Here is a 22,371-nt window from a genome sequence, read left to right as displayed (position 1 = left end):
TAGCCAGACGATAAGACTTGATTATCTAAAGGCGAAATGATGTCATCAAGCTACAATCTTGAATATGCAGTCTTTTTCTGAGCAATTCAAATATTTCATGGAAAATATTTTTTGCATTCATATTGTTTTATATGATAGAAAGTAGGACAGTTTGAGAAAAGTGTAACAGGCCAGAGGATGAAACATGTAAGAATTCCCAGAGGAATAACGCGACTGGAAGAGGAAAGAAAAGCGGAGGTGGGCTCCCTGGTGGCATTTTCTGCCTCTGGGCGGGGGTTATTCTGGAAGGGGCAGAGAATACCATCCTATATTGTCTGACACTCAGGATAAGATATGTTATAAGACAGTCAAACGAGCTGAACGATAATCCTATTTTGCCTCCTTTGTATACTGTACCGTTTAAAAAGCATTTTCACACACCGTATCTCCTGTGATCCTTGCAACAGCCTTAGTGGGTAGGCAGGGCTGGTATCAAGGTCCCCTCCCCGCTGACTAAGATTCCATAGAAAAGGGGCCTTGCACAAGTTTACGCAGAGTTTAGTCTAGAGTGTTCTCCGTAACATGCCCCTTTATCCCTTGACACCTTCACTCCTTCGGCAAGCATTTCCTGAACTCCAGGATGAGGTCAGGCTAACACGTTAAACCCGTCCCAACGCCATACCCTGCATGCACTAGCTCAGGGGACCGAGAAGCCCACCGGAGACATGCCGGAGACAACGTCTCGGGTCCGCCGGTTACCGAACACGACAGCGTGCGCGCCTTAAAGCGCGGCTGACAGCGTCGGGCGCCTACGAGGGACCGTCCCGCTGGAGAGAGCAGGGGGCCGCCGTCCCGCGCCGGGGCCCGGCGGCCGGGCGGCCGGAGGTGAGCGAGCGGCGGCGCGGCCCCCGGGGCGGCGGGCCGCGCGCCGCTCTCCCCCGCGCGGCGCACCCCGGCGGCGCTGCCCGCGGCTCGGCGCCGCCCGCTCCTCCTTAACCCGCGCCGGGAGGCGGCGGCGGCGGCGGCCGGGCGGGCGGGGGAGGGGGAGGGGCGCGGAGCGCGGCGCGGAGGCCGGGGAGGAGCCGGGGCCTGCAGCGGAGCCGAGCCGAGCCCGAGCCCGAGCCGAGCCCTGACACTGTCCGTCCGCCTTCAGGCTCCCCGGGAGCCCGGACTGGCCGCAGCCCGAGAGGTGGCAGCGCCGGGGGCCTCACGCGCCGGAGGGAGCGGACCGGACGGGACGGGACTAGAGGAGGCGCTGCCGCCACAGTGGCCGGGGACCGGCGACGGGAGCCGCGGCCTCCCGGACCCTGCTGCCCAGGCCAGCTCAGGGAGAGCGGGGAGTAGGAAAACCCCACCCTCGGGGGCACCCCCGGAGCGGAGGCGGGAGCGGGGACGGGGAGCAGCCTCTCTCCCGGCCGGAGGGAAGACCCTCACCAGTCGGGCGAGGCAAGGGGGAGACCCCTGGAGGGGAGACTCTCTCCTTCGTAGGGGCGAGGAAAACCCCCATCCTGGCCCGGGGATAGACCTCCAGAAGTAGAAAGGGGTGATCTTCCTAAAGGAAGCCGACCGAGTGAGACCGCCCCAGCGTGCCTCCACCCCTCCAAACGCACACTCTCAGCAGTTCAGGACTTTTCGAGGCGAAGAGAAAAGGGGGAAATGCCTATGGAGTAGGCGCCCTGCATCCTATCCAGTACTCACGGGGGAGAGGAGTCCTTGCATTGAGAAGCGGGGGACCCTCCAGGGACAGAAGAGGAGTCGGCTTTCAGCCTTTCAGGAGAGGGGAAGAACTGTCCCCTCAACTTCCTTGTACCTAGACAGTGGAACAGGGCAGAGCCCCTCCGCTCAGATCTCCAGCAGACACAAGGAGCCCTCCATTCCCGAAAGATCCACTTTGGGGGGGAGGGGGACTCCCCCAAGGGGGAGGAGACAACTCCTGGTTGGGAGAGGCTCCTCCCCTCCTCCCCAGGGGAACAGGCAGGGTGTGGGGGGTGTGCCACCTTCCCCAGGTAGGACCTCCTTCTCCCCCTCCCCCTCCCCCTCCTCCCTCCGCTCCTCACCTTCAGGGGACCCGGTTCCCCTCCCCAGCTTGGGATGCTCAGCCAAGTACGGGAAGAGCCACCGAGGATGACACGCCTCATCTGCCTTTGAAGAGGGGAGTCCCTCCAACCCCAAACTCCAGTACCAGGTGGTTCCCTCCCTTTGCTGGGGGCACCTTGGAGACAGGTTAGTGCTCTCTTTCACCTTCTCTGTCCTCTTTAGGTACTAGTGGGTGTAGGGGCTGAGCTGGTGGCTCGTGGCTTTCACTGCCGGGGAAGGTAGGGTAATAACTCAGAGAATCCTCGGGGCAATGTGTTCTGAGGAAGCTCTCGGATTCCAACTGACATCTTGCCGCCCAGGCTCTGGGAAATGGGCTTCTTTAGCGTTTGAGGACTAGACGGATGGGAGTCATTTGAGGTCCCCGGGGAAATGTACATTTTCATGCTGACGGCAGAGGAAGATCAGCCAACACCTGCATTTTCATAACGCCATCCATACGGCGTAATAATGATGGACACATCCCAACCGGACTCCCATACCCTCCTCCGTTTGGGGGCTTTTTTCACCCCAGAGTGGGCCCGCCCCAAAGTCATCGTGGCATCCCAGAGCCTGGACTTGACTAGCCTCCGTTGGCATTGCATTTTCTTACCTTGGAACCCTGCCTCAGCTTAATGTCCAGCAGATCGTTTTCTCCCACCCCTGTGGTTACCGTCTCCTGGACAAGATGATCAGCCTGTCCCCACTCACCCTTCCTCGGACACCAGGAGGCCTTCTCTTGTGACATTCCCATTCCTGGATGGAATAAAATCTTCTGGCAATAAACTCCAAAGGGAAAAGGGACAGCCCCCACATCCCAAGGCGAGAAGAAAGGGTGTAGGGAAGTCTAACTCCTGGGTCGAAGTTCCTCCCTGGCGCTGGCCCCGTACCACTGCCCCTGTGCCCTCCGCAGCTCCTGCCCTACACTGACAGGTCCTCAGGAAAAGGTAGATCCCGGATAGGAAGAGAGGGGTGCCACTGCCTAGCCTCCTTCCACTCTTCCATCCGAATCAGTTGACCACCAGGGAGATTTGACCTCTGATGAGTTTCCTTTCAGAAGAGCACCTAACAGCTTCATCTTGTCCCTTCCTGTTTCTTGTTCGGTTCCGTGTCTCTGGAAGCTTATATTGAAGTTTTCTCTCATGAGACATGAGCAGGAATCATCAAAGCCCAGACTCTTCAGAGAAGGCAGGAGAACTGTGCCAGGAAATCCCGCTAGCTGAACCGGAGGGGGGCGCTGCGGTCAGCAGGGTGTCTTTCAGGCCGGGGTCGCTAGCTTTCCTGTTGTGCCATTAGCATCTACCTCATCACCTGCAGGCACCTCACAGCCAAACCAAGTGGGAGGCTTCATCCTACGTGATTTTGGTGTTTTCTTCTTCTTTCTCTGTCTGAGCTGTGGGGGGCTGCCTGAGTCCCTAAATGCACGTACTTGGTCCTGGAAGCTACTGGCTAGTAGTGTATGAGGCAGGGTTACGATCCGGCTTTTTACGGCTGTGCTATAGAAGGGTGTGCATGTGTTTCTTCATTCAGGTGAATGTGGCTCCTCTGTGTATCGAGTGGTTACGTGTGTGTGGAGACAGTTACGCGTGTGCTTTTCACGCGAAACCTCCAATCACCCAGAATCCTATGTTTCTGGTAGGCCTCTAGAAGCAGGTGCTCCTGTGCAAGGACCTAGAGAAGGTGCTGGTCAGGATGTTCTGCTTGGAGAAAAGGCTCGGCCTGCCCTGGCCGGTGGGAACCCTCATGAATGGCTGCACGAAAGTCGTCTCCTGCGGCAGGGCAGCTCAGGGTCAGCCTGGGGGCCACTTCTTCTAGAACTAGCAGGAGAGTTTAATTCCTTTTTTTTTTTTAATGTTTATTTATTTTTGACAGAGAGAGACAGAGCATGAGTGGGGGAGGGGCAGAGAGCGAGAGGGAGACACAGAATCTGAAACAGGCTCCAGGCTCTGAGCTGTCAGCACAGAGCCTGACGCGGGGCTCGAACTCAGGGACCGCGAGATCATGACCTGAGCCGAAGTCGGATGCTCAACCCACTGAGCCACCCAGGCGCCCCGAGTTTAATTTCTGATGTCTCTGGTCTCAAAAGCATGAGGATCTTTGGCTCTCAACTCTAGGACTCCCTCCCCCACCTCTTGAACGAGCCGACTGTGGTGTAATAGCAGCTCATTTCTTTACAAAGTGCTTTCCCAGACGCTGGAATGCAACCTGTTGAATGGCTCAGGGCAAACCACGTCCCAGAACTACCAGGTGTCCCACCACCGCACCGTGTAACGGCCTGGCCGGGACTGGGTTTCCCTAATTCTCCCTGCCTCTGTGGAATCCGTTAGAAGCAGATGGCTGTGGGCCTGGATTAAGCTACGATTCGGAAAGGGCCGTTTTCCAGATCGCGTCTTTTATGACGAGATCTGGTTCTTGCTGAAAAACAAGAGATGATATGCCCTCACTCCTTCATCTTCGGAGTTGACTTCATCCTGGCCTCGGTCAGCACCGGGTGACACGATCCCCCAAGGAAAAGTTTGGGGTTCTGACATCCCGAAAGCTACTGCAAGCTCAGCGCAGGTTTTGTAAACCTTGGCGGGCTTTGCTGCTTCCAGTCTTACCTCTCTGGTCTGTTTTCTAGTTTCTAATTTCTAATATTCTCTCCCCTCCTGCCCCATTTAAAAAAGAAAAAAAGCTATACTTACATAACACGTGCTAAATACTTTGAAAATATCAACTCGAGGCGATCGTCACAACAACCCTATGTAGGTGCAATTATCATCTCTATTTTATAGAAGAAACTGCAACACAGAGAGGTTAAGTAACTTGCCTGCGCTGGCACAGCCAGTGGGTTGTGGAGCCAGGATTGAAACCCAGGCGGCCTGGCTGGTAATTGGTAATGTGGTAAACTTAACCACTGCTCTGTTAGTTTTGGCATTCTGTACGTGGCAGGGAGTTATCGCTTCTTAATGCCTGACCTGGCACCACACAGGGAACAATTATTGGCCTTTCAGATAAAGCGGGAAGAAAACCGAGCCTCTTATTTGGGATCTTACATGTCTCATCCAGGATCAGTCTTCCGCTCCAGCAGAGTGTCTTTCGGTTTTTCTCAGCCTTTCCCCCAGTACTGTAGTCTTCCTTAGAGGTCCTGTGGATCTGATGGAGCTGCCCTCTGGCTGCCTTTCCCAGTTTCTATGGGTATTTCCTTTCAGTCTTCCAGCACGCAGAGAAGAATGTAGCCTGACTCAGGTTCTGCCCAAGCCCAGTGGCACGAGGCCCACCTGGAGAGAGAGGTCTGGGTAACTAGGTTGGTCGGACTGAGACATGGAAGTACCTCTTGTTTGCTTTTCTAATAATAGCCCTGAACATTAGCCTCGTGCCATTATTTTGGGGAGCATGGAATGCGTGGCAGCCACGAGCTCCTTAAGCTTCATTCACTTCCCTCCAGGGAGGAAGCCTTGGCAGTGTTTATGACCCCATCCCTTTTATTGAAGGGGGAAACCGAGGCATCAGGACTTCAGGGAGCAAGGGGTGGTTCGGGACATTTAGTGTTGGTGAGTCAGTGTCAAGGTGGGGAATAGAACCGAGGAACCTCAGTCTCTGAGCTCCTATGCATTAGGCTGCCCTTCAAGAATGGGGAAGTGGCGAGGGCAAGGAAGTCAGATGGGTAAAGGGAGAATGGTGTGAAAAGATCAGAAGGACCTTTTGCTGCAAGCGTCTTGTAGCCGGTAAGGTTAAGATATATTTTGAGCGCTGGGTGGTATCTGGAGGGCTGACCGGGAGGCTGCTGCGGAGAGGTTAAATTTAACCTCTCCTAACCTGCTTGCCGGGTTGCGGAGAGGGCAGGGCACAGAACAACTAGCAAAAGGCTGAGAGTGCTTCCCCTTCTGGAATTCACGGTGATTGGCGTGTGCCACACGGGTTCTGTAAACCACTTGAAATTTACTCTGTAGATTGTCCCTGTCCAACGTGGGGAGACTTTCAAATGAAGCATCCTGGAAGTCTTCTGTGTTCTTAAGATGAGGTTTCCTAGGGATCTTGAGCAGGAGATAATGGGGGATTCTTTACAGGCCCCCCCCCATCCTTTCTGGGGAGGATCCAGGGGAACTCTGGTCCTTGAGAACCTGCTGATTGTCATGTTACTGTTCAGCTGGGAAAACCCAGCTGTAGGACCGATTATTGCCCCAGGTGCCCTGCTTTATCCCAGATGTTACGGAGTTTTGACTTACTAATGTGCTAGGAGGTCTGACGCTTCCTGGAATGATTAGATGTCCCTATCAGTTCCCAAGTTTCCATGATTTTTTTTTTTTTAATATTTATTTTGAGAGGGAGGGGGAGAGAGAGAGAGAGAGAGGGGGAGAGAGAGAGAGAATCCCAAGCAGGCTTTACACTGTCCATGCCAAGCTCTATGCGGGGCTCGATCTCATGAATCATGAGATCATGACCTGAGCTGAAATCAAGAGTTAGATGCTCAACCGACTGAGCCACTGAGGTTTCCATGATTTTAAGGCCAGATGGTAGTGGTGGGCTGAAAAGGAGGATGGTGGGGAGAGAAGCTGAGGGTGAAGGGGAAGCCCCTTCATGATGCTATTTATAAACATAGCCTTTTTTTTTTTTCCTTCCTCCTGTCAACAGTTCTTGGGTTTCAACTGGGTCTCTTGCTGCTCAGTCCCCTGAGGCACTAAGGTGTTTCCCTCAGCCTTGTGGAGTGGGTGTGTCGCTGGTGAGGCCCACAGCACGGGGGACATGTGTGTACATGCAAAGATCGCGTGGGCGGGGACCTGGGGGGTGGGGTGGGGGAGAGGGACACGAGTGAGAACTCTGACCCTGAGGAGAAAGGGTGAATCTCAAGGGGAAGGGTCACCGGTCGAAGAGTGAGCTGACGGCCTGAAGGGTGTGTTGGGAGTCCGGAGAGAGGGTTCGGCGGTCGTATCTGGGGTTGAGCTTTTTTACCTGCAAAGTGTGTGGATTTGTGTGTGCCATGCTTGTGCATATTATCCGGGTGCGGATTTAGAGATCACATACGCGATGTGTTTCTGCCCAGGATTCTGAATGCTGAGGCGCGCCAGCCCCGGCTCCTCGCGACAGATGCCCGGGAGGGGCTCTCAGCAGGGGCACGAGAAAGAAACACCGGCCCCGCATCTCCCGGGGCCGGTGCAGGCACAAACCCGTCAGGCAGCAAGTGCTCCAGGGGCTTGCCGGCATGGGCCGTAGGGGAGCGCCAAATGGCTACCAAGCGCTTCCTGCCAGCCTTTCTAGACCCTGCAGTACAGGCAGCACCCGGCGTTCTTCACCTTCCCCCGCGGAGACGTCACTCTAGCTACACCTCTCCGCCAGCAGGAGCGCCCAGGCGGTGTGGGTGGCGGCAGGGTGTGCAAACATCAGGCGTGGGCGGTCTGGCAGCGCCAGGAGTTTGCACGGAGGTGCAGCGAGCGTGTGTGTGTGTGTGTGTGTGTGCCTGGCTGGGAAGGAAGGAGAGAGGAGGAGGGCGGGAGAAGGGGAGCCAGCTCTTGGCCCCGGAGTGGCTATTTTTAGCCGGGCTATCTGATTGTTACCGGTGTGCACGCAGCCCGGTGTCTCCCGGGCTCCTTGAAGCCCGGCGGGCTGAGAGGTGGGAGGTCCTTGCTGATGCCTTCTTCCTGGTGTTGGTTTGGTGTCTGTGGGCGGGAGCTCGCCAGGGGTAGCCTTAAAGGTGCGAGGGCAGCCCTACTCAGGATCTGTTGCCTCTGTGTGTGACTCTGTGCTCTGCTGGTAATGTACGTTGTGTAGCCGATTGCGATCTCTGGGGACGTGGGCCACCGTTTGCGTGTGTGTCTCGCGTCCGATCTGTCCTTTGCTGGTTGTCATATGCAATTTATGCTTGGGATATACCTCATGTGCCTCAGGTGCGCATGTGTGGGAATCAACAGGGTGCGTGCTCAAATAGAGCTGATACAAAACATCGTTAGAAGTGTCGGTGCGTGCTTCATTAGTGTGCATTTGTGTTTACTCAGACTGTTTTTCTTTACATGTTCACTTGTGCTATCTATCGGGGATGTTGTATGTAATCAAACAAGCGTCACATGATCGTAGAGTAGACTTTGGCTGATTTTACCTGGTATATGAAGTTTTTGTTTTGTTTTGTTTTTTAATTACATAGTTTAAAATGTTATGTTGCAGGGTTTCAAGTAAGGAGGATGGAGGGAATAGCTCAATTCCGTGGGTGGTTTGATATCTGTCTTAGTCCTGAAGGAAGGGAGGGAGTCCTATTGGCTTGTCCTACGTTAAGATGTAAGGTAAGTACCAATCTGTCATCCGATAGACGATTGGTGATACGTTGTTCGGGGGCTTTGGGAACACTTGGTTGAGGGCCTTCCCATGACAGTCTCCTGTGGGAATTATAGTGCGAAGAAACTCGACTTCCCTGAAAGCGCAAAGATTTGAATATTATTTGCCGCTAGTAAGCAGAGGTTACACTCCCCTATTCTATTTTCTTCTCCCCTTTGTTCTCTTCTGTGCAGAACCCAGAAGTACCATGGCTTCTGACCTAGAGAGTAGCCTCACCTCCATAGACTGGCTCCCCCAGCTGACCCTTCGAGCTACCATTGAGAAGCTTGGGAGTGCCTCCCAGGCTGGGCCTCCAGGTGGCGGCCGCAAGTGCCCGCCGGGCTCACCCACAGATCCGAATGCCACCCTGAGCAAAGACGAGGCAGCTGTCCACCAGGATGGCAAACCACGGTACAGCTATGCCACCCTCATCACCTATGCCATCAACTCCTCTCCTGCCAAGAAGATGACCCTCAGCGAGATTTACCGCTGGATCTGTGACAACTTCCCCTATTACAAGAACGCTGGCATCGGTTGGAAGGTGGGATGGCTTCTGTAGCCTGCGCTTATTTTCAGCCCTTGACAACGTTTTCCTCGACCTTTGTTTCTTCCTATAACCTGGTCCGGTTCGCTCCGACCTGTTGCAGAGATGTGCGAACTTAAAAATCTTACCATTTCCCATCCCCTGCTCTTTTTCAGAGTTGAACAACTTTCATAAGGTATATCAGGGAAACTCCAAGGGATACCGAGCTACTGAGTGTAGTTATGAGGACGGCAGGATGCTTGTTGCTCATCATACCCTCTTATCTTCTGAGTCCTCAAAAAGGAGATTCATTCATTTCACAAATGCTTATTGCCACGCTGCTATGTTCAAGTCACTGTGCAAGGCATGGCATTGCTCCTTCCTACCTAGAGGTAGGAGCCTCATCAGATTTCCAAAGCTTCATTGCACATAATCGTCATCTTTTAAAGAATCGTATGCCACTAATAATAATAATAATAATAATAATAATAATAAGGTCCTTCACCAACACCTCATCCGCCAAGCAAGTCCTAAGAGGATAAGTTGTTTGGCTGGAGCTAAAGGAGGAAGGAAACTCCTCTTCCAGGCAGAGAAGGAAGACTGGTGTTCTCAGTCTTTTAGAAGCGCAACTCATCTGCCAATTGTTGAGTAGGACTGGGACTCTAACGCAGTTCTTTCGCTCTGCAAATCACCAGTTAATGTACAAACCAGATGATGAGCTGGAGACTATTAAAGGCGTTCAGGTTTTCCTTTATGAATATGCCCCCGCCACAGACCACAACCCCCAACCTCACCCAGCACACATAGGCAACGTGGCTTCTTTCCTCCAAATGTGAGCATTCCGTGGGCGGTTGAGAAAACAAAAGGTGGACCTGTGCCGTTGTTTTGCTCCTAATTTATGTTTTGTTTTTATTTACATAAACCGTTTTCAAGTGTTATTCTTTGACCACGGATAGAATGAATTAAGAAACTGGACAGACGTGATTTCAAAAAGCATTTTTTTTTAATGTTTATTTATTTTTGAGAGAGACTGAGACCGCATGTGAGTGGGTTAGGGGCAGAGAGAGAGGGAGACACAGAATCCGAAGCAGGCTCCGGGCTCCGAGCTGTCCGTACAGAGCCTGACGCGGGGCTCAAACCCATGAACTGGGAGATCGTGACCTGAGCTGAAGTCGGACATTCAACCGACTGAGCCATGCAGGCCCCCCTGGACAGATGTGATTTTGAGGCGTTTATAAACCTATTTTCAGTTGGGTGGAAAGATTGAAAAACAATATAATCAGATTATATATTTCTTTTATATACTGGAAGCACCTGGTGGTCAAGTTTATAGCCATTACCTCCCATCAGTTTGATTTCTGCATTTTCGTGTCTCATTGCTCTTGCTGTCTAGTAGGTAAGTTCCTCCATCAGTAAAGAGGTGCTCAGTTTGCTTGGTACTTGAACTTTATTGTGTGTTATGTCCTTTGGTGTCCCTCTGTGTCCTATTGGAAAATTTTCTGCTTTACACAATGCTCAAAGCTAACTTGCTTCTCTGTTTCCCTAGAATTCAATTCGGCACAACCTTTCTCTCAACAAGTGTTTCCGGAAGGTGCCCAGACCTCGGGATGACCCTGGGAAGGTGAGACACTCCTGTAAGCATTGAAAGAAGGGGCAGGAAGGAGAGAGGAGTAGTTGACAGCCCAGAGTCCTGTGGCTGTTTTAATTATCCAGAAGAGGAAATCATGTTAATTAGAGAAGCAGCTTTATTTTTTCTCAAAGGAACAGCGTGGCTATCAAGCTTGTGGGCCTCCACTGGCATGAGTGATTAAGAAAGATGCTGAAAGGAGCGCCTGGGTGGCTCAGTCGGTTGAGCGTCCAACTTCGGCTCAGGTCATGATCTCACGGTTCATGAGTTCGAGCCCCACGTCGGGCTCTGTGAGGACAGCTGGGAGCCTGGAGCCTGCTTCGGATTCTGTGTCTCCCTCTCTTTCTCTGCCCCTCCCCAGCTTGTACTCTGTCTCTCCCTCTCTCAAAAATAAATAAACATTAACAACAACAAAAAAAACTTAAAAAAAAAAAAAGAAAAATGGTGAAATCTTATTTTTAAATAGACTTATTTATGGTAAAGTTGACTTTAATGCTGTCTTTTTTAATGTGTGGTACTCTTTCTAGATGTAAAAGGTGGACTTCAGAACCTTTGTAGGAACTTTTCTGTACAAAAATCCCATGACTTTTATCTTTAAAGGGGAAAAGAGATAGACCAGTTTCTTCATTGGATCGATGTGGACACTAGAGTTCAGGAGAGCCTTGCCTCAGATCACACAGAAGGGAAGGGTTGTGTCTGGACATTTCCAGCTCTTTGAACTAGATACCAATGTTTTGGCCCTCCAGAACAATCCAGGCCTATGTTTGGACCACTGGGCATACCTCTGACATACTCGTTGGGCTTTTAGGACATATTTACTCCTCAAAAATAGCCAGTTCCCTCAGGATTCTGTGTGATTCTCCATTTCTTTTCCTTTTGCTTTTCTTTTTTTCAAAAATTTTTTTTAACGTTTATTCATTTTTGAGAGACAGACAGAGACAGAACATGACCAGGAAGGGGCAGAGAGAGAGGGAGACTCAGAATCTGAAGCAGGCTCCAGGCTCTGAGCTGTCAGCACAGAGCCCGACGCGGAGCTCGAACTCACGAACTGCGAGATCATGACCTGAGCCGAAGTCGGACGCTCAACCGACTGAGCCACCCAGGTGCCCCTCCTTTTTCTTTTCTTTTTTTTTTAAGTTTATTTAATTATTTTGAGAGAGAGCGTGAGAGGGAGAGAGAGAATCCCAAGCAGGCTCCACACTGTGAGCGCAGAGCCCAATGCAGGGCTTGAACTCAAAACCCTGAGATCGTGACCTGAGGCGAAACCAAGAGTCGGACGCTTAACTGACTGAGCCACCCAGATACCCCTCTCCAGCTATTTTTCTTAATATGACTTATTTGTTGGTGCAAATTCTCCCAAATATCTGCTTTACCAAAGGTGGGAATTTCCGTGTGTAATGATTTTGTTTTCTGTGGGGATGGGTTCTCCTTCCAGGGCTCTTACTGGACGATCGACACCTGCCCTGACATCTCCCGGAAGAGAAGACACCCTCCAGATGATGATGTAAGTCCCCACCTCGTGGGGAGGGGCTGCTTCTGCTCCACCTGCTCCTTCCGCATCCTTTCCCGTATTTTCAGTCCTTTTCTATGTTTGGGGCAAAGGAGGAATGCCCGCAGAGGTGAAACCATGGGTCTTGGGAGGATGTTTAGTTTCTACGTATAGATTTTGTTCTTTCACAATCCTTAGCTATCTCAAGACTCGCCAGAACAGGAGGCAAGCAAGAGCCCACGGGGAGGCGTTCCAGGGAGTGGAGAAGCCTCACTGCCTTCCGAGGGGAATCCTCAGATGTCCCTTCAGAGCCCCACATCTATCACCAGCTACAGCCAGGTAAGAAGTAGAGGTGTCAGGTGCCTAGGGATGCGTGGATGGGGGTGGGGGACAGTTGAGTGGTTTCATATATCTGCCAGTTCAAAACTATGTATTGGGGATTTGTGATGCAGTAGGAGATAAATTGGGAAGGAAGGGGAAAGCACAAGAGGGAAGCTGAGAGGTAGACGTAACAGAACTTGGAGAATGATCAGGGGGAATAAAGTGGTAAGAAGAGAAGAAGGGGAGCCAGAAGGTTAGGAGAAGGGAAGATGGATGGAACATAAGAAAAGGGCTAGAGGTAATCGTGGTAGGAATAAATGAGACAGAAGGAGAAAATGATGTTCATTCACTGAAAAGTCAGGAGAGGATGACGGCAAGCCAGGGAGCTTGGTGACCATTCAAGGGCTGTTTTGGTCCTTATTAGGACATGCATCAAGTCTTTCTTACTCCTTTTTGCAGGGCACAGGATCTGTGGATGGCGGAGCAGTGGCAGCCGGGGCTCCAGGCCGAGAAAGCGCTGAGGGTCCCCCTCCCCTGTATAATACCAACCATGACTTCAAGTTCTCCTACTCAGAGATCAATTTTCAGGATCTAAGTTGGTCCTTTCGCAACCTCTACAAATCCATGCTGGAGAAATCTTCCTCCTCTCAGCATGGTGAGTCTGCACTTGGGATGAGAGCATGAACGTCTTCTGCTTATACTTGTACTTCTGAATGGGTGGTGACGTTCTCTTCTCTCCCATCTGTCTTATTTTTTTTTTAATGTTTCTTTATTTTTGAGAAAGAGACAGAACATGAGCGGGGGAGGGGCAGAGGGAGAGGGAGACACAGAATCCGAACCAGGCTCCGGGCTCTCAGCTGTCAGCACAGAGCCCGATGCGGGGCTCGAACTCACGGACTGTGAGATCATGACCTGAGCTAAAATTGGACGTTTAACTGACTGACCCACCCAGGCACTCCTTTTTAGTTTTTTAAAAAATGTTTATTTTTGAGAGAGAGCGAGCATGCAAGTTGGGAAGGGGCAGAGAGACAGGGAGACAGAAGATCTGAAGCGGGCTCTGTGCTGACAGCAGAGAGTCCTGTGTGGGGCTTGAACTCACCTGAGCCAAAGCCTGATGCTTAACCAACTGAGGCACCCTGGTGTCCCTTTTTCAACTTTTTAATGTCTATTTATTTATTCTGAGAGAGAGAGAGAGAGAGAGCGAGCAAGCACGAGAAGCAGGAGGGACAGAGAGAGAGGGAGAAAGAGAATCTCAAGCAGGCTCTGTGCTGCCAGCACAGAACCCTACATGGGGCTCGATTTCACGAACTGGGAGATCGTGACCTGAGCCGAAACGAAGAGTTGGACGCTTAATCCGCTGGGCCACCCAGGCGCCCTGGCCTTTTATCTTATTTTTAACACAAGGGGAGGGTGGTCACTGGTCAGGGGAAGCATCTCATAAAATAAAATTGTTTGTGGAGTCCAGCCCTTCTGGCTTAGTTCTGAAGGACAGCCGTTTCAAGAGGCAGGCTAGGTTATTAGCTTCAGAAAGTGAGTTGGAGGGATTCCCCTTTCCAGAACGAAGGGCAGTGACTTTATGGCTGAACGCAGGTCATTTAGAGGATGGCCACGAGGGGGCAGCAGTGGTATCCTTACCCTCAGAACTCCTGCTATGTTGTGAGACAATTTTTTAGCATTTTTATATTTATGTCGGTTTTTAGCAGGAAAAATCTCAAACATCTGCAAAACTAGAGAAAACTGTATAATAAACCCTTACGTTTCCAACTTTAACACAGCCCAGTTTTAACAGCTACCAATATATTTTTTTAGTTAATTTATTTATTAAAATTTTTTTTTTTTTTAAGGTTCTTTATTCATTTGAGAGAGAGAGGGGGCACAAGCAGGGGAGGGGCAGAGAGGACAGACAGCATCTGAAGCAGGTTCTGTTCCATCAGCGCAGAACTGTGAGTTCACGACCGCAGAACTGTGAGTTCACAGCTGAGATCAAGAGTTGAACGCTTAGGGGCGCCTGGGTGGCGCAGTCGGTTAAGCGTCCGACTTCAGCCAGGTCACGATCTCGCGGTCCGTGAGTTCGAGCCCCGCGTCAGGCTCTGGGCTGATGGCTCAGAGCCTGGAGCCTGTTTCCCATTCTGTGTCTCCCTCTCTCTCTGCCCCTCCCCCGTTCATGCTCTGTCTCTCTCTCTGTCCCAAAAATAAAATAAACGTTGAAAAAAAAAATTAAAAAAAAAAAAAGAGTTGAACGCTTAACCAACTGAACTACCCAGACACCCCTGTTTATTTTTGAGAGCGAGAGAGTGCGCGTGTGTGAGCTAGAGAGAGGCAGAGAGAGAGGGAGGGAGAGAATCCCAAACAGGCTCCATGCTGTCAGCAAGGCTTAAAACCACAAACCATGAGAATCATGACCTGAGCCGAAACCAAGAGTCAGACTCTTAACCAACTGAGCACCTAGGCGCCCCTAACAGCTACCAGTATTTTGTTCAGCTTGTTTCGTTTACCACCCAGCTTTTTTTTTTTTTTAATTGGAGTAATTTAATGAACTTCTCAGACATATCATCCCGCCTATAGATATGATATCAGTATGCATCCTTAATGATGAAGACTTGGTTATTGGGGGAGGGGCAGGAGAGAGGGAGATACAGAATCGGAAGCAGGCTCCAGGCTCTGAGCTGTCAGCACAGAGCCCGACGCGGGGCTCGAACTCACGGACCGCAAGATCATGACCCGAGCCGAAGTCGGACGCTCAACCGACTGAGCCACCCAGGCGCCCCTATAATTTACTTTTTAAACTCCACCTGATTTCTGACTTCTTTTGAGACCATGGTTCCGGGCCTCCTGCCAGGTCCCCGAAGAATAGCACAAAGAGGCACATGCTGATCTTTTTGCTGAAATTTCGGCAGTTGCCACGCTGTCGAGGCCCTCCCTCTGTGAAACCTGCAGAGGTGGGGGAGCGGTGGGAGGCAGACGGGGCCCAGGGGACCCTTGCTGTCCCAGAACGCCCGTACCCTTTGAAGCCTGGGGTTTCTGGCCTCCCACCTCCAGCCCGTGGAAATCCCTCTTGGCCGAAAAACGCGTTGCCCGATTGGCTCTCCTGCTTGCTCCCGCTCTGCAGGCTTTTCGTCTCTCCTGGGGGACATGCCGCCCTCCAACAACTACTACATGTACCAGCAGCAGCCGCCGCCACCTCAGCAGCAGCAGCAGCCGCCGCCACAGCCGCCACCCCAACAGTCCCAGCCGCAGCAGCAGCAGCAGGCAACGGCCCAGGGCCCCTCGACTGTCGGGGGCGCGCCCCCGCTGCACACCCCGAGCCCGGATGCTTGTACCCCCCCAGGGGGGAAGCAAGCTGGGGCCGAGGGCTACGGGCCTCCCTCCGTGATGGCCATGCACCCACCCCCACTGCAGCACGGAGGCTACCGCCCGCACCAGCACCACCCGCACGCCCATCCTGCCCAGCCACCGCCTCCGCCGCCACAGCAGGCACCAGGCCAGGCTCCTGTCAATAGTACTGGCTTCGGTGAGTAAGGACGTGCCGGGAGGCCCCGCGGAGGGCCGACTGACCCCCCCGGTTCAGACTGTCGCCTGGAGATGCGGTCGGTTCGGAAGTTACGGTTCGCTCCTCCGAGTGAGCCGAACTTGCCACCTGGGGCTCTGTCTTCTGGAAATCTCGGACCAGCCTCGATTGTTGGACGTAGTCTCCGGCCTGCGCGAGAGGCTGCCCATCCCTAGAGCGCCAGTAGCTCTACCAGTCCTCAGTCTCCAGGGGGGGAGATTGCGAGATGGTGTTTGTGATGTGACTGAGGACCTGGCATGCGGGCGGCCCGCCGTCGGCTGGCTGCCGGCTTACCCTTCCCTCTGTTTCTTACCCACTTGCCCCTTCTCTCTCCAGCCTTTCCTCCTGACTGGTGCTGCAATATCGACTCCTTAAAGGAAAGCTTTAAGATGGTGAATCGGCTCAACTGGTCCAGCATTGAACAGTCACAGCTCTCAGGTTAGTGGTGAAAAGGTGGTGACCGGAGGGCAGGGGAAGACAGTGTTAGCGGAAAACCCAGTAGGAACCAGAACCAGAAGGGGAAGTTTGAGGGTGAAGGACTCCACTGCTTCCCCTCCGTATTTCACAGGGTGGACAATGCCGATGTTCTTTTCAAAGTAATTTTAATTAATTTTGCCTTAACGCACTCAAAGTATGGCGGTGTTTTTATCCTAGCCACTTCTGTCCCCGGAGAGGGAAGGCTGTCAGGAATTCAGAAACCTGGACCACCATTTTGCAGTTTTTTTGTTTGTTTGTTTATTTTACATTCATTTATTTTTGAGACACAGAGTGAGTCACAAGCACAAGTGAGACACAGAGCACAAGCGGGGGAGGGGCAGAGAGAGAAGGAGACACAGAATCTGAAGCAGGCTCCAGGCTCCGAGCAAGCGTCCAGCACAGAGCCCGACGTGGGGCTCGAACCCACGAACCGTGAGATCATGACCTGAGCCGACGGCGGTCACTTAACCGACTGAGCCACCCAGGCGCCCCGCCATTTTGGCATTTTGTTACCGCTTACTACCAGCGTGACTACGGCTAATTCACTCACTCACTTGGAAATTTTCTTTTCTTTACCAGTACGATGGAAGTTATAAGAAGAATTTAGTAAGGAACAACTAGAAGAAGAAGAGTTTGAAAACGTAGAGCCCCAAGAGATGTCGATTACTGCTGGCAATGAGTATAGCCAGTGGTGTTGACTTATGATGTGGCTGGAACAGTGACAGGGGGTAGATACGGTAGGGGCTTGGGGACCTCTGCAGAGGGTAGCATTTCTTGCTTCTCTGTTTGCAGAACTGATGGAGTGTCTGCGACAGGCAGAGCAGAAGAACTGGAGCCTCGACCAGCATCACATTGCCAATCTGTGTGACTCGCTCAACCACTTCCTTACTCAGACTGGTCACGTGCCCCCCCAGGGGGGCTCCCACCGGCCACCAGCCCCTGCCCGTATCGCTGACTCCTGTGCCCTTACCGGTGGCAAGCAAGAGCCAGCCATGAACCCAGGTAGTGAACAAAGCAAGCTGCCGAGGGGGTGGAGCTTGTAATGAGAAGGGAGGGGGAGGCAGAGGGCAGAGCGGAATTGAGAAAAACCGTCTGATGGGCGGTGACCCACACTGGGCGGTGACCCACACTGGGCGGTGGGACTAGTTTGGCTGCTATGCTGACTGACTGAACAGCTCTCCTGTCAGTAAAGTCCTATACGGAAAACCTGTGTGATTCCTTCATACACCTTAATTTGGGAGACTAGAATTACTTAAGGAAAGGGAAGGGAAAGGGCCCATTCCAAATTTGTGTCTCAGCAACCCCTACCCGCATCATATCAGGTGGAGTTGAGATTCGCTAGTTACGTGAGCTTCAAACCAGTGAAATGAGGGATTCAATGATCACGTTTCTATATTGGGTCATGCTTCTAATAGCTATGATATTTCACAGTTTTAGGGACAATTAGGGTCCCTTTTCACACGGAGTGGGGAAGACTGATAGCTCCCGCAGAAAGCCTTTACGCCTGCTGGAGCTACAGAACAGAGTAGGGAAGGGAGAAGACATTCAGAGGAGGAAGCATTACTCCCTTTCCTTTCTCTATTGGGCCCTCCTTCATTGAGTATAGTGAAGCATATTCAAGTAACTCAAATAATTCTTGTCTTGCTTTGGCAGTGAACTCTTATGTGCACCCACAAGCCCCCCACCTCTACCCTGGCCCGTCACCAATGTACCCAATCCCCACCCAGGACTCAGCAGGATACAATCGCCCAGGTAAGAGCCAGGAACCTTTTTTCTCCAACAACCCAACGCTGTCTACCCTGACGAGTTGTCTTGTTTTCCTCTGGTACTGAGCCTGCCTTCTCTTTCCTTTTGACCTGCCCCTGCTGGGAGTGGGTGAGCCTTCATGATTTCCAAGGCCAGAGGGCAGGCCCCTTGCTAGGGAGGTATAGGTCCTGGAAGCCTAAGGAAGACTGACTGACTTTATTTATTTATTCCTTAAAGTCTTTTTAAAAATGCTTATTTATTTTTGAGAGAGAGAGACTGAGTGTGAGTGGGGAGAGAGGGAGACACAGAATGCAAAGCAGGCTCCAGGCTCCGAGCTGTCAGCATAGAGCCCGACGTGGGGCTTGAACTCATGAACCATGGGATCGTGACCTGAGCCGAAGTCGGACGCCCAAACGACTGAGCCACCCAGGCGCCTCAAGACTGGTTTGCTTTAAATTTTTTTTTTTTTTTTCAACGTTTATTTATTTTTGGGACAGAGAGAGACAGAGAATGAACGGGGGAGGGGCAGAGAGAGAGGGAGACACAGAATCGGAAACAGGCTCCAGGCTCTGAGCCATCAGCCCAGAGCCCGACGCGGGGCTCGAACTCACGGACCGTGAGATCGTGACCTGGCTGAAGTCGGACGCTTAACCAACTGCGCCACCCAGGCGCCCCAAGACTGGTTTGCTTTAAACGTAACTTGTGCCTGCAATAACAAAAGGAAGTAAAAGCATCCATATAAACGAAAGATGGAGAACATTTATGTCTAGCTTTGGAATCTAGATGGGAGATATGCTCAGGCAGTTAAAGTGAACATGTTATACAGATGGACCTGCTTTGTGCCCATGTCTGCATTCCTGTCACCCGGCTTCTAGTATCAGGGGCCTGGGACTGAACTGTCTCTATTGTGGGTGGGGGCGGAGTGGGGGGGAGTTGAAGGAAGACCGTAACTTGCCATAAATAGTATAAAATTAACTGGTTGTTCACTTTAAATCACTGTTATTTTCCCGCCTAACCCCAAGTGTTTTCAGTGTTTCGGGTGACATCTGACACTTTCTCCATGTGTTCCTTATCCATGTAGTACATATACAAATTTCTGTTCTGTGATTTCATGTAACAGTACATTCTGTGCATTTTTTTTTTCATGGCTACGTGGTCTTCATAAGTATAATTCTTAGTGCCTGCCTACTATGACATTGCCATGCAACCCTGTTTACTCTGGTTTATTTCCTGAGACCCAGCCGGAGTGGTGGCTAAGCAACGAAAATAATTCTGGGCTGATAAGGGCAATAGTTTCTCCAGCCCTTCGTGGAATTATTTGGGGCGGAGCACTGCCTGTCTAGGTTGCGAGAATAGCTTCCCATCCGCTCCCCTTTTAATTTCTTCCTGTCTTTCCGACAGCACACCATATGGTCCCTCGGCCACCGGTTCCACCTCCTGGTGCCAATGAGGAGATCCCTGATGACTTCGACTGGGACTTGATCACTTAGGGCATCACGGAGTGTGGCCACGAGCCCAAGGCTGGGTGGTGAAGTCTGGCAGTGGGGCAAGAGCAGCCCCAGCCCATCCCTTCCTCCTTGCCTGTATATAGTTATATATTCTCTTTTTTTCTTGCTCTGTCAGAGAAGCCACCGCAAGATGCTGCCGAAGATAACCCCCCCCTTTCCTGCCTCCTTCTTCCTCTTTCTTCTTGTTTTTTTCCCCTAATTCTTTTATTATTATTCTTATTATGGTATTATTATTATTATTATTGTTATTATTATTATTGGTTATATGCTGTTTCCAGTCTCCTGTCCCTACTCCACGGACCATGTCCACCCCTTGCTAATTTAAAATCATCTGGCTGGAAGGGGAGGCCCCGATGGCTGCAGAGAAGGGTTTCCAACTTTGATTTACCTTTCTCTTTGAGAAACTCGATGCTAATCCCACCTTTTGGCCCTAAATCGTTTTCTGTTCCTGTCAGTTCAGTCCAGTCCTAGAGAAGCCACCTTATCGAGTAAAAGGGATCTGAAACACTGCTTGGCAGCCGCGAATTTGCAGGTTTTACTCAATGGTGCTAATTTTGTCCTCCGAGCTCTTCCTTGTCCTTTTATATCTCCAATCCTTCCTTCTGCCGAGCCTCACTCCCCATCAAGGGCAAGAGCGATGGAGGGTGACGATAAAATCCTAGTGGAATAAGAGGTCTGGGGTGGGCCGAGTCAAGTAATGTAGAGGGGCGATAGAATATAAAACAGTCAGAAATTGGGTATATGCTACTAGAAACTTCCATTGGCTCGTTCTAGCCCTCTGTCTATTGGGGATAGATTTGGTCTTGGCCGGAACTCTGCTTCTGTGATAGGGACGAGGACAACCATTCAGTATAGGTTGGGCTTTTAGGAGATGGCTTCAGTTCAACCCTTCTGAGTTTTCAAACATAATTTCCTCTGGAAATCCACTGTGGCTCTTATTTGCATTTACAAATGATCCTTCAATCCCTTTTGCCCATTCGGCAAATTTTATTTTGTCCTCCTCCAGCTGTTTGCTCAGTTCCTTCCCTTTTATTTTTCTTCCCCCATTTTCTGGAACTCCCAAGAAAGAAAAGTGAGCCATTCTCGCCCTCTTAGTCTCATCCTATGCTAGGACAACATGGGAATCTCTTTCCCGCTGATCATAGCAGAACCGAACCTTTAGTGGTAGCGGTGGGAGGGTGGGGGAAGGAAATAGGAGTCGGCATACACATGGGTAGGGAATATTGCAGTTATTTAACTATGTGGGCAAATAACTTCTCTCAGAATCCAGATCACTGGGGCTGAAGCTTTTGCGATTAGGCTTTTGAGGGGTGAAGGAGATAGGTTGTGGGGAGTACGTAATCTAGAGGGGAGAGTTTATGAGGATCAAAGGAGACTCCCAGAATAAGGTACGGGGACAACTTCTCTCCAACGAGGAGTGGCCATGAGTTACTGTTGCAAAGTACTTAGTGTGTACTTAATGTTAATTGTTGAATATTAGTTATGAGAGGGAAAAACAATTTTACTTCTGTTTTCATTTCCCTGAATGTTCGCTTTCTGGAAGCTACAGGACAAAATGTAAGGAATGGACAAGGCCACTCTCTCTGTGATTTCTGCTTTTCGTTCACATTCTTTTATTTACCGATGATTTCCAGGAGATCTACCTTTCCGCTCCTCGGCTTTTCCCCCTCACCCACCCCTTCCTCTCTTTGTAAGGGGGTTATACACGAGAGCTTGTTGAAGAAGGCTGAAGCAAAGGGGCAAGAAAGGGCGATTAACTAAAGAGCACTTTATTTCTGTGAAGTTCTTTGTAAGAAATGGGGGTATGAGTGGCTTGAATCCCCCGTTGTGTTGGAGGGCAGTCAGTGGGGTTGAAGTATGACATAATATTTCCCATTGGGGAAAGGAGAATTTCTCTCAGAGGGTGGCAAAATGCCTTTGCCCCGTGTTCCTATTCTAGGCATCTGTTCCTTATTCCTTCCAGTCAAGGTGCCTCCTACATACACCCTGCCATCTGTTCTCCCCAAGATTCCCCCTTTACAAGTGATGAGTGATGATCACTTCTCTTTTCTAAGCCCCTTTTCTACTCAGATCCACGCAGGATCTGCGAGGGTAGACTAAATTGTACATGTAAATGTTCCTTGTTTATAATTCATCTGTGTCTTCTGGAAACTAGTCTCATTAAGGCTCTGGCGGGCAGCTGGAGTAACTGAAATTTGGGACTAGGGCTGAAGATCGCCTCTCAGACCTCCTGAGATTTTTAGCTCCCTTCCATTGAACTCAGCCTTGCTAAATGGCACAGGACAAAGCTGACCCTCTTTGGGCCTCAGTTTCCCCTCCCCTCCATGCAATGGAAAGAATACTACTTTTTTTGGAGAGTCCGGCATTGCTGGGCTCCAAGTATAGTTGTTGTTGTATTGGGTGATGTGTGCAAAACCGCAGGAGCTCACTGCCTACAAGAGGAAATAGGGGAGAAATTTGGAGGAGAGGGACAGAAGGAGCAGTTACTTGGTAGAGGTCCACCCATCCTTGCTTTCCTCTCTTCAACCCCCATGTTTCTGGTTTGGTGAGTCCTTCATACCACCCATAATGCTTTGCATTGGTGCAGGCTGGCAAGGGGGTGTTTGGTCTCACAAGTTGTTGTTGTTTTTTGCATGCTTTCTTAATAAAAAAAAAAAAAAAAAAAAGGAAGACGAATGTTGACGCTTTTATCTTACTGGTGCCGGTCTCAAATGTCTTTTGGCCAGGGTAGGAAGGGAGAAAAGCGGAAACATTTGTTTTCAGCTGGCCATGTAGCCCTCCCCGCCCTCCCACCAC

The 22,371-nt window shown here is 51.0% G+C and overlaps 1 protein-coding gene across 2 annotated transcripts; it reads left to right on the top strand.

Moving 5' to 3' along the window:
* Positions 1 to 1,067: 1,067 nt before the first annotated feature.
* FOXJ2 (forkhead box J2) lies at positions 1,068 to 21,621 on the top strand. 2 transcript variants are annotated; one of them, XM_047065442.1, is made up of 11 exons: positions 1,068 to 2,202; positions 8,532 to 8,878; positions 10,407 to 10,481; positions 11,923 to 11,991; positions 12,175 to 12,315; positions 12,757 to 12,952; positions 15,407 to 15,808; positions 16,181 to 16,282; positions 17,114 to 17,323; positions 17,975 to 18,073; positions 19,469 to 21,621. In XM_047065442.1, exons 2-11 carry the CDS (start codon positions 8,546 to 8,548, stop codon positions 19,555 to 19,557), a joined length of 1,716 nt encoding a protein of 571 aa, XP_046921398.1. In that variant the 5' UTR covers positions 1,068 to 2,202; positions 8,532 to 8,545; the 3' UTR covers positions 19,558 to 21,621. The 2 variants fall into 2 exon arrangements, with proteins under 2 accessions (XP_046921398.1, XP_046921399.1); XM_047065443.1 differs by lacking the exon at positions 1,068 to 2,202 and adding an exon at positions 7,544 to 8,306.
* The last annotated feature ends 750 nt before the right edge of the window (positions 21,622 to 22,371 follow it).

The sequence above is a fragment of the Lynx rufus genome, unplaced genomic scaffold, assembly GCF_022079265.1.
Source record: "Lynx rufus isolate CCGP_SWC_20201006 ecotype Redwood Valley unplaced genomic scaffold, mLynRuf1.p SCAF_7, whole genome shotgun sequence".
NCBI lineage: Eukaryota > Metazoa > Chordata > Mammalia > Carnivora > Felidae > Lynx > Lynx rufus.
The sequence above is the reverse complement of the archived record's forward strand: the minus strand, read 5'-3'. Positions and strand labels throughout refer to the sequence as shown.

What these genes read in the sequence shown, in the direction of transcription:
- FOXJ2 (XM_047065442.1), top strand. Translation starts at nt 8,546, where the DNA reads ATGGCTTCTGACCTAGAGAGTAGCCTCACCTCCATAGACTGGCTCCCC. An exon ending in TGAACAGTCACAGCTCTCAG is followed by an intron (nt 16,283 to 17,113) that starts GTTAGTGGTGAA and finishes CTCTGTTTGCAG; the next exon opens with AACTGATGGAGTGTCTGCGA. An exon ending in AGAGCCAGCCATGAACCCAG is followed by an intron (nt 17,324 to 17,974) that starts GTAGTGAACAAA and finishes TTGCTTTGGCAG; the next exon opens with TGAACTCTTATGTGCACCCA.